Source organism: Hylobates moloch, unplaced genomic scaffold (assembly GCF_009828535.3).
Source record: "Hylobates moloch isolate HMO894 unplaced genomic scaffold, HMol_V3 SCAFFOLD_8, whole genome shotgun sequence".
NCBI classification, from domain to species: Eukaryota; Metazoa; Chordata; class Mammalia; order Primates; family Hylobatidae; genus Hylobates; species Hylobates moloch.
Window position 1 is genome coordinate 80,283,345 of NW_026652283.1, and position 11,237 is coordinate 80,294,581.

The window sequence follows — 11,237 nt, forward strand, 5'->3', positions numbered from 1 at the left end:
CTGGTTGGAAAAAGGGCAGGAAAAAGGGCTAGTACCCAGTCCCTAAATGAAGCATCCCGCCACCCTCCTGTGATTGCCAATAGGCTTCCACCTGACCCCAACTACCAAATAAGGCATCACTGCAAGGGTCAGGGTCCAAGAGTTGTGGCAATATTTCTGCCTCCTGGCTCAGGCTCTGACCCTAGTGCAAATGCCCCCACTACCTCATCCATGAAACCAGGACTCCCAGGATGGCTCCCAACCTGGACTTGCAAACCTCTGACTAATGGGACCTTCGGTCAGAGCTGTGGAGACCACTCTGACCTCTCATTGAAGTCACAGACCCCTAGGGTTGATTTTGACCTATGTCCTATAACCACCACCCCGTACTAGCCCAAGAGCATGGGTAAAAAGACTGAGGTCCCAGATTCCTAGGCAAAAGGAAAGGGGTTTTGGGCAGTGTTACGACTGGAAGCAGGACTTCCTTCCATTGAGGGGCTGAGGCTGGGCCAGTGACTATACCTGCCCCCACCTGCCTGAGCAAGTATACTCAGGCCCACAGTGGTATACTGGAGCTTCCAGACTCGATGTGCGCTTGGGCTTGCGTGCACCACTTGTGATCATGTGCACACCAGCCTTTCATGCCATGTGCCATGGGCCCTATTCTCAGGAAGAGAGGAAGGCCTGCTGTCCTCGGAGGAGATACCCTTACTGCAAAACAAAGGAGATCACCTGAGACTCCCTGTCGGGAGGCACTCCTCTTTCACCCTCTGGTCAGGTGTCTGGGACTGAAGTGGGCATTGTCAGTGGCTAAAGGAAGATCAGAGGGCCTGAACCTTGCCAGGAGCCCCTCCCAGATGTCAATGCACCACTAGCTCCCCTCGGAAAAGGTGTCAGATGACCCCTAATCCAGTCTTAGCCGGGCTCTAGTGAGTCGTCGCCTGGGGCCGCGTCAGAGGGCACCTCTGTTCTTCAGACTTCTGCACAGGGCCGAACGGGTTTGGAGCAGTCACCGTGGCCACCACCTCCAGGCAGTCCTCCTTGGTACCCAATCTTCTCCGCCCCCAGACTTTGTGGGGAAATGGGGTCTCAGGGGTCAAGGGTCAGTAGGGCGGGCTGGGTCCCGGAAGCGGAAGCGCAGTGCACTTCCGGCGCGCAGCGGGCGGCCATGTTGGAGCAGCGGAGGCGGCGCAGAGGCGCGTCTTGGGTCCCCGCGGCGGCGCCGGTAGGTTGGAGCCGCGGGCCTAGCCGCGCCGCGGAGGGGCGGCCCGCGAGGCGGCAGGGCGGACGGGCAAGCGGCCAACTCTTCCCGGACCCGCGTCCTCCGCCGGCCTGGCCGAGACCCCCACCCCACCCCACCCCGCGCCCAGCGAACCCACCCTGGGGCTGTGCGGTCCCGATCGGGCTAGCACCGTTCACCCTGTACATTTCGCTGCCTCAGTGACCCCCGCCTCACGGCTTGGGCTCTAAGGACGCGCACTCCCAGCCTGAGGGCCCCGATCTGCCCCCTCTCCCGGTCTGCCTGTATGGCGCCTCTCTCACCCGCTATCTTCCGTCAACTCCTGCCTCCCCCGGGGGTACGTGTGAAGGGAAGTCGGAGGCCGGGCAGCAGCCTCTGTTTCCGAAGCTTCTCGAAAGCCCAGAAAACCCCTCCCAAGAGCCCAGCCTAACCTGGATGGAAGAGCGCCCAGGTCACCCCAGATATTTGCGCTGGGGCGCGTGCGAGGGTGGGAAATAGGTCCCTCTCTCTTCTACAGTTCACAGCTCTGGGAACTACATCCCCTCAAAAAACATTAATAAAGAACTAAAGTCATGTGCAAGGATTGTGCTTGGAGAACGGTCTCTGGGGAGGGAAAGTGCCCAAGACACCTGAGGATCCAAGAATGTTTCCAAACAAAGAGCCCCAGGGCATTTCCTCTAGGGTATTCTGAAGACTTCATCTGCTGCATTAGAGCGGTGGGAAGAAACTACACAGACAGGCCTCATGGCCCGAGGGACCTGCCTGATCCTGGCTGATCTTTTAATGCTCTGGTGCAGCTGGGGAGCTGCCTCCTGCTTCTGGGAGCCCTCAGTGTTGGGTTGGGTATTAGATGTTAGTTATGATTGATGGCCACAGCTTCTTTAAAGAAGTCTGGGACTAGTTGGGTGTTCTCAGTCACCTCCATCTGGGCTGTACTGAGGTCTGTGGCCCTCCAAGTCTTAGGTAGGACAGTTCATACCGCTTATGTCCCCTTGACTCACCATCCTACTTGCAGCCTTTGGCTCCCATTATCCTTAAACATTGAGTTCTTGGTCTGGCTTCCTGGTCCCTGGTCTGCCTGGTTGCCTAGAGAGATGTCATTGGCACCTGCTACTCATCAGCTTTTTAGTTTCTGTTGAAGAAAAGTCCGCCTCTTGATTAGGACTCCATGCCTCTGGAGCTAGAAAATGGGTTGCTGAGTACCGTGTCTAGAGACTGAAAGCAAAACTTCTGGTGGGCAGGGAGATTCCCCCACCCCACTCCAGCTCCACACATGAACAGCAGCAGCTGGAGAAACAGATGGGCATGGACAGTGGGTGTAAGTCTGGGCCCTTTGGCTAACATTCAGGGTTCTTTGTTGCTCTATCCTCGCCTGTTTTTTCACCTAGATCCCAGATCCCACACCAAGTATGCCTTAACCCTTTCTCACTTTGGAGCCATTGCATTAGCTATTCCCCTTTTTGCTCCATTTCAATCTAATCCTTTTTCATTCATCACTCATATCCTAGCTAGCTGTTGCCTCTCCCAGGAATCCTTTCCTGACCCATTGGCAAACTGAGCTGAGTGCCAGCATTCACTCCCAAGAATCTTAATGGTGTCTTTTTCTGGTCTTCTAGCCTGGTTTCCTTGAGGACAGGGATATTGCCTGTATTCCCAGAGCTGAGTAATTCTAGGTTTCTGGCCTCAGAAAATACAGAGTTGAATTAAAATGTACCAGGCTCAAATCTTTTCAGGGACCCGGCAGCAGGTTGGATGGCTCTTAGGTATTTCTGAGCATGTATCTTGAAGAAGCTCCCTGACCCTTACCCTCTCCTCCCGCCCCAGCATGGTAGAGGATCAGGAGACCAGGGTTTTATACCAGGAAGTGTCTCACTCTGGCCAGATTTCTCAGTGTCATGGAGATTGGGGCACTGATTGACCTGTCTATGTGTTCTGGCCCCTTGTCTTAGTGCCATTCTTATTGACTCTTTTCCTCTTGTCTTGGAGGTGCCAAGCGCTGGTTTGCGGATACCCAGGCAGATCTGCAGTGCCTAATGCCATGAGTGTGGTGGTTCAGCATGTGGAGGAAAAAGCTGTGCACTCCTGGTCGCGCATCTCCACGGCAGGGAAGAAGGCCCTGGAAGAGGCGCTGCTTGTCTTTAACCCAATGAGCCAGGATCTCAGTGCCACAGAGGCCCAGCTTGTGGCCTTCCTTCAGGGCCTGCGAGATGATGGCTTCCAACCTACCATCCTGCGCAGTGGTGATGTCTATGGCTATAGTTCATGCACAGCTAATCCCCCAAGCCAGACGAAACTGCAAGCTCGTGCCCCTAACCCAACTGCCACATCACCTCCAGCCAGTGCTCCCCGAACTGCCATGCGGTTGCCTGCAGGTCGGGCCACACTGCTTCCCGTGCCGCTATCTGGCAGACTGGCCAAAGCATCCACACCAGCTCTTGCCAAGCATGCTACCACCAACCTGCTGCTGAGCTCTCTGAAGCAATCAAGTGCCAGCCATGCCCAGGGTGCAGCAGTGGGCTTCCCCACCCACCTTTATCCAGGTGTCTACCCTGCCATGCGGCTCTCTGTTGTCCTTGAGGCCCTGGTTCCACTTAAGACTCCCATGCCCTGCTTGGGTGCCAAGCACAAGGCACAGTCACTGCAGCTCTCACTTGCAGACTCTCCTCTGAAACTGCGGAAAAGTTCAGGGAAGGGTCCAGGGAACCCCCGGCCCAAAGCTCCCAGAAAAACCACAAGCAAGGGCCCCAAGTGTCTGACTCGCAAAGGCCCTGGGGCTGGACCCCGACGAGGCTCTGGGCACCAGAGCAAAACCAACAGAGCCACTGGGTTCCCCAGCGTCCGGCGAATGAAAGGGGGTTCTGCCCTGGGCACCAAAACAGGCCAGACCAAGGTAGCTCGAACACTGGCCAAAGCTGCTCATGCCCAAGCCAAGGTGGCTCGAACACAGGCCAAGGCTGCTAAGGCCCGGGCCAAGGCCAAGGCCAAAGCCAAATCCAAGGCAGCACAGGTCAAGGCCAAGGCCAAAGTCATGGCAGCACGGGCCAAGGCTAAAGCCAAGGTAGTACGGGCCAAGGCCAAGGTGGCTCGGACCCAGCCCAGGGGCAGAGGCAGGCCAAAGGGGTCTGCTAAGGCCAGAACTACAAGGAAGGGCCAGAAAAACCGCCCTGAGACTGTTGGGCAGAAGAGGAAAAGGGCTGAGGAGGCAAAAGATCTTCCTCCCAAGAAGAGAACACGTCTTGGGCCCCGATCTCCTAAGGCATGGCTAGGGCCTGGAACAGCAAAGCTGCTGAAGTTCCGTGCCATAAAGGTAGATAGGCGGTCCTCGGATGATGAGGTGCGGCAGCAGGCTCAGCGGATCCTCCGCGTGAACCTGTCACCTGTAATACGGCTCCAGCCATTGCTGCCATATTCAGCAGTCTGATTCCTTCACACGGCAATGTTTGGGGAAACTAAGCCCAGCTGTCTGTGTGGCCAGTGGCACAGTGTGCTATGCCCGTGGACTCCACAATCTTGAGGACTCCGGGTACCTCTAGGGCCCTGGTGACCACCAGCCTCTTTTCAGAAACTAGAGGGGGTGGGGTACGGTGGGGTGGGTGGGCGGGAGGGGTGTTTTCATGGCGCGATGCACTGTGACTTGTTATTCAAGTTGTATGTCTACTGTTCCATCTATCACGTTTTATACCTTTCCACCTTCCAGTCTCCCTGCCCACCTTCCATGGTCTTTTGTGTGTGTGTGGCTGCTGGCAGGCCAGCTTGAAGATATAGGGAAAGTGGTCCCAGAAATAGGCCTGCCTATTTCTGGGGGTTGTGGGAGGAGGCAGCTCCTGGGCCCCTTTGGAGAGATGAGGGGAAATTGGCTTCTGTGGTTGTCTGAGAGGCATCCCCTGAATGCAGGAGCAGAGCCACTATGAAGTAAGACACTTCCCTTTGAGGCTGCTCTGGTTTGTGATCCAGACAGGCCCCATTCAGGACAGTAGGCCCCATGCAGGACAGTAGGTTCCATGGGGAACCTTGCAGCTAGTGGGTTTTTAGGTCCTGGAATGGAGCCTTTGTGGTGCTTCTCCCTAGGGACCAAACAGACAGCCTGGCTAAAATCTTGGGGCTTAGCCTGGGCTTTTCTGGTGTGGGACCAGGCCCAAAGGGGTTGAGGTGCTTCTCCCCCTCTGCTGTTCTGGGAGAGAGTAACTATCCTCAACTTTGTTTGGTGGCAAGGTACTGGTGGTTGAGTCAGGACCACAGAGCTTGCCCTCAATGACCAAATAATTTTCTCCTTGGTTGGGTGAGGTTTTCCATGACTGCCTCTTCAGCAGTGCTTTCTGTATGAATTTTAAGTGCTCTCTCTACTCCCAGGTCCAGTCTCATCATGCCCTCCAACATGGTCCATATGTTAAAATACATTGTCACCCTTCCTGCTTTAGAGAGGGGGCTGGGCCCTGGGACCTGAAGGAGGTAACTGTCCTGCCCATCTGTAGTCCATCACTGGCTGCCCAGGCTGAATGGCAGTGCCTGGGGTTGGCAGGGAGGGGCACACATTCCCCCTCCCTGGGGTAGGGGCATCATTTCAGTGAGAATCAGATGTTTTCTGTTTCTGGGTTTGTCTAGGCCCCATAAGCTGCCAGCTGCCCTGGGTGGTAGACCTGTGGAGAAGCTCTGTGCTTTTTGGTGCCCTCCTGCCTCTTTTGCATCTTGTGGCATGCGTCCCCTGGGTGTGTCCTCCTTTGGTTTCCCAAGCTCTGGGACCTTGCTCCCCGCTGTGCTGTCGCCCCACTACCCTGCATGCTACTTGCCTCTGACAGCTCTTTCATTCATGATGTGAATATGGGGAATGACCTGAGAGCCACACTCAGCTCCTCAAGGGCAGCCCAGCTTGGGGCTCACGCCTGTAATCCCAGCACTTTGGGAGGCCAAGGCAGGTGGGTCAGTTGAGGTCAGGAGTTTGAGACCAGCCTGGCCAACATGGTGAAACCCCATCTCTACTAAAAATACAAAAATTAGCCAGGTGTGGTGGCGCACACCTATAGTCCCAGCTACTTGGGAGGCTGAGGCTGGAAGATCACTTGAACCTGGGAAGCGGAGTTTGCAGTGAGCCAAGATCTCGCCACTGCACTCCAGGCTGGGCGACAGAGTGAGACTCTGTCTCAAAAAAAAAGAAAAAAAATCAAGGTTCCCTGTGGGGTGGGGCGGAGGGGGGTGGGTATTCCTAGGATCTCTAGTCAGACCCTGCCCCTCCTAGTCCAGGCTCCTACACAGTTTCCCAGGGAGTGCCAGGTATCCTTTCCCGATCTGGCTGCATCAGCATCCTGGTTGTTGGCTGGGGCCAGAGCCAGAGCCTTCGAACTTCATCCAGTAGGCCCTGAGCCCTACTTCATTGGCAGTCACCTGCAGGTGAGGGCTCCGGAGGCTGGTTTCTTTGGGTGTCCTGGGCTGGTTCAGCCCTGTTGGGAGTCTGGGTCATTGCCAGGAGCTAGAGGCCTGTGCTGTGAAATTTTGGAGTAGAGGTCTGATCATTAACCTCTCTAGTCAGTTTCCTTGAGTCCTAACCCAGGACTCAGAATTGCCCCTGTGACTCTTGCGACCAGGGAGGCCATGACATTAAGAACGTGATCTCCCAGCGTGGCCATGGTGGCAACAACACCTGGTAGGCAGAGAGTGGTGAGGGTGCAGTGTGCCCATGTGTGGAGGTATGGGGTCAGGGCCTGGTCACTCACTAGCCTTATGGCTGCAGGTGCTGAAAATGTCACCATCGGCCGGGCACGATGGCTCATGCCTGTAATCCCAGTTCTTTGGGAGGCCGAGGCGGAGGGGATCACAAGGTCAGGAGATTGAGACCATACTGGCTAACACAGTGAAACCCTGTCTCTACTAAAAAATACAAAAAATTAGCTAGGTATGGTGGCAGTCGCCTATAGTCCCAGCTACTCGGGAGGCTGAGGCAGGAGAATGGTGTGAACCCGGGAGGCAGAGCTTGCAATGAGCCGAGATGACGCCACTGCACTCCAGCCTGGCGACAGAGCAAGACTCCATCTCAAAAAAAAAAAAAAGTTACCATCAAGGCCGGGTACAGTGGCTCACGCCTGTAATCCCAGCACTTTGGGAGGCCGAGGCGGGAGGATCACGAGGTCAGGAGATCGAGACCATCCTGGCCAACACAGTGAAACCCCGTCTGTACTAAAAATACAAAAAATTGTCCAGGCGCGGTGGCTCACGCCTGTAATCCCCACACTTTGGGAGGCCGAGGCAGGCGGATCACAAGGTCAGGAGATCGAGACCATCCTGGCTAACACAATGAAACCCTGTCTCTACTAAAAATACAAAAAATTAGCCAGGCGTGGCGGCATGCACCTGTAGTCTCAGCTACTCGGGAGGCTGAGGCAGGAGGATGGCGTGAACCCGGGATGTGGAGCTTGCAGTGAGCCGAGATCAAACCACTGCACTCCAGCTTGGGCGACAGAGCAAGACTCTGTCTCAAAAAAGAAAAATATAAAAAATTAGCCAGGCGTGCTGGCACATACCTGTAGTCCCAGCTACTCAGGAAGCTGAGGCAGGAGAATCACTTGTACCTGGGAGGTGGAGTTTGCACTGAGCCGAGATCGCACCACTGCACTCCAGCCTGGGCAACACAGCAAGACTCCATCTCAAAAAAAGAAAGAAAGAAAGAAAGAAAACATCACCATCCAGCTGGACCTATAGGGTGCCTTCTACTTCACCCACTTCAAGGCTTTCCCAGTGATCCAGTGCCCCAGCCTGAAGGCTTGCTTAGCAAGTGCTGACCCTGTGCTTCCCTATTTGATGGCCACCAGTGATGCTTGTCCCTGGTGACTCGCCAGACATTCCACCTAGCAGCTGTGCTCCTTGAGCACTCAGTGGACCATGCCGCTCCTGGCACATGTACAGATACTTTGTTCACAACTGCCCAAGCCTCTTTCTTGGGATCCCTCCTACCCCTAGCCACAGAGTCAGTGACCTCGTCTGTGACCAGCATTACTCAGACATCAAGCCTTCCACTGAGGGCAAGGTCAGGCCCAGGGAAAGGGGGGTTGGGCCCTGAGGTGATATAATTGGCTCAAACCTGCTTCTTTCTCCCAGTTAATTTTCAAAGTTCTAGACCCAGCCATTCCAGTAGAGGACCCAAACAACCCTGAGATTTAGGGTAATCATCCCCAAAGGCGATCCTGTACCCTTTGTGTGTCAGGACAGAGCTTGTAGATACTGGGGGAAAGAGGCCCTGCCTCGAGTGGGCACCGGTGGGACAGGGCAAGTAGGCAAGCTCAGTCTTCCAGGGCCGTTCCCCAGCCCTGCCCCATCATGGTCCTTTTTGTGGCCTCCCATTTATACCCCATCACTGTTCCCCATACTTGTACCCAGTGTATAGGGACTGGCATGGGGAACAATTTCCATAATGTCTCTGCCCATTATTGAATCCCTTTGTGAGGCCCCGTCATAGTTCCTCATTTCCTCACCTGTCCCCCGTCTCCACTCCTATCACTGCCCCTCATAGCTCTTCCCTTTGTGGGCCCCCATCACTGCCCCTGTCATAGTTTACCTGTCATTGCTCCTCCAACTCTATTCATGACCCTGACCTTTGCCCTTTGTCCCTGTGTCTAGGTGGCACCAGGGCATCTCTGGATGTAACACCTTCCTTGTAAAGAAGTCTTTGTTAAAGACGACTAGTAGGAGAGCTCAGAATCAGGCCAGGAGGGTACCAGAGCAGGACAAATGCCAAACTAGTTATTTCTCTACACCCACTGGGCACTCCCTGCCCCCCTTAACTGCAGTTATTACCAGCTGCTCACCCTGAGCCCTCATGGTAGGTCTGCAAGCTGCTGTTGTTTTCACCTCAGATCAGAAAAGAGGGGAGGCCTGCAGAGGAAAGATACAGGAGGTAGCAGACCTCCTGTATCTTAGTAACGGACCTGAGGTGTGGAGCAGGGAGAGGAGCCATGGACCCATTCCTTTATCTATGTATTTGTATAACAAGCACCCATTGAGCTGTACACTCTGTCAGGCATCTTCTGGGCAGTGTTTGATGGGAGGCAGACAGAAAAGGTATCTGCCTTCTTGGAACGGACATCAAGTCAGAAAGACAGTTGATAAATAACCCATCTGTGACCGTGCATTGTTTAATGATGGGGATACATTCTGAGAAATGTGTCATTACGCAGTTTCATCGTTGTGGAAACATCTAGAGTGTACTTGTATAGCCTACCAGACTTCTAGACTATCTGGTATAGCCTATCACTCCTAGGCTACAAACCTGTACAGCATGTGACTGTACTGAAAACTGTAGGCAGTTGTAACACAATGGTATTTGTGTATCTAAACATAGAAAAGGTACAGTAAAAACATGGTATAAAAGCTGAGAAATGGTACACCTGTATAGGGCACTTACCATGAATGGCACTTGGAGGCGTGGAGGATGCTCTGAGTGAGTCAGTGAGGAGTGGTGGGTGAATGTGAAGGCCTAGGACATTACTGCACACTACTGTAGATTATAAACACTGTACACGGGCTATACTAAATGTATAAAAACAAATTTTTTCCTTCTTCAATAGTAACCTTAGCTTTCTGAAGTTTTTTTACTTTACAGACTTTTAACTTTTTACAGCTTTTATAACACTTAGCTTAAAACACATGTACAGCTGTACAAAAATATTTCCTTTATATCCGTATTTGATAAGCTTTTCTCTATTAAAATTTTTTTTTTTTTACATTTTAAACTTTTTTGTTAAAAACTAAGACACTGCCAGGCCCAATGGCTCACTCCTGTAATCCCAGCAATTTGGGAGGCAGAGGCGGGAGGATCATGAGGTCAGGAGATCGAGACCATCCTGGCTAACACAGTGAAACCTCGTCTCTACTAAAAATACAAAAAATTAGCCAGGCGTGGTGGCGTGCACTTGTTGTCCTAGCTGCTAGGGAGGCTGAGATAGGAGAATGGCATGAACCCGGGAGGCAGAGCTTGCAGTGAGGCGAGATAATGCCACTGCACTCCAGCCTGGGTGACAGAGCAAGACTCCATCTCAAAAAAATAAAATAAAATAAAACAAAATAAAAACTAAGACACACACACATTAGCCTAGGCCTACATAGGGTCAGGATCAGCAATATCACTGTCTTCCACCTCCAGATCTTGAGCCACTGAAAAAGATCTTTAGGGGCAGTAATATGCGTGGAGCTGTCATCTATGATAACAATGCCTTCTTCTGGACACCTCCTGAAGGACCTGCCTGAGACTGTTTTACAATTAATTTTTTTTTGAGACAGGGTCTCACTATGTTGCCCAGGCTGGGGTGCAGTGGCACCATCTCTACCCATTACAGCCTCTGCCTCCCAGGCTCAAGCGATCCTCCCACCTCAGCCTCCCTAGTAGCTGGGACCACAGGCCTGTGCCACCATGCCCGGCTAAGTTTTTTTCTTTCTTTTTTTTTTGAGATGGAGTTTCGCTCTTGTTGCCCAGGCTGGAGTGCAATGGTGCAATCTTGGCTCACTGCAACCTCTGCCTCTTGGGTTCAAGCAATTTTCCTGCCTCAGCCTCCTGAGTAGCTGGGATTACAGGCACCCACCACCATGCCCAGCTAATTTTTTGTATTTTTAGTAGAGACGGGGTTTCACTATGTTGGCCAGGCTGGTCTCGAACTCCTGACCTCATGCGATCCGCCTGCCTCGGCCTCCCAAAGTGTTGGGATTACAGGTGTGAGCCACTGTGCCTGGCCTTTTTTTTTTTTCTTTTTTTCTTTTTTTTTTTTTTGAGATGGAGTCTTGCTCTGTTGCCCAGGCTGGAGTGCAGTGGCACAATCTTGGCTCATTGCAAGCTCTGCCTCCCAGGTTCACGCCATTCTCCTGCTTCAGCCTCCCAAGTAGCTGGCACTACAGGCGCCGGCTACCACTCCCGGCTAATTTTTTGTATTTTCAGTAGAGACGGGGTTTCACCATATTAGCCGGGATGGTCTCGATCTCCTGACCTCGTGATCCACGCGCCTCGGCCTCCCAAAATGCTGGGATTACAGGCGTAAGCCAC

The 11,237-nt window shown here is 53.3% G+C and overlaps 1 protein-coding gene across 1 annotated transcript; it reads left to right on the top strand.

The window, feature by feature from the left end:
- The first annotated feature begins 1,136 nt into the window (after positions 1-1,136).
- On the top strand, positions 1,137-10,896 carry CCDC71 (coiled-coil domain containing 71). The gene is made up of 2 exons (XM_032161572.2): positions 1,137-1,204; positions 3,206-10,896. Exon 2 carries the CDS (start codon positions 3,258-3,260, stop codon positions 4,638-4,640), a length of 1,383 nt encoding a protein of 460 aa, XP_032017463.1. The 5' UTR covers positions 1,137-1,204; positions 3,206-3,257; the 3' UTR covers positions 4,641-10,896.
- The last annotated feature ends 341 nt before the right edge of the window (positions 10,897-11,237 follow it).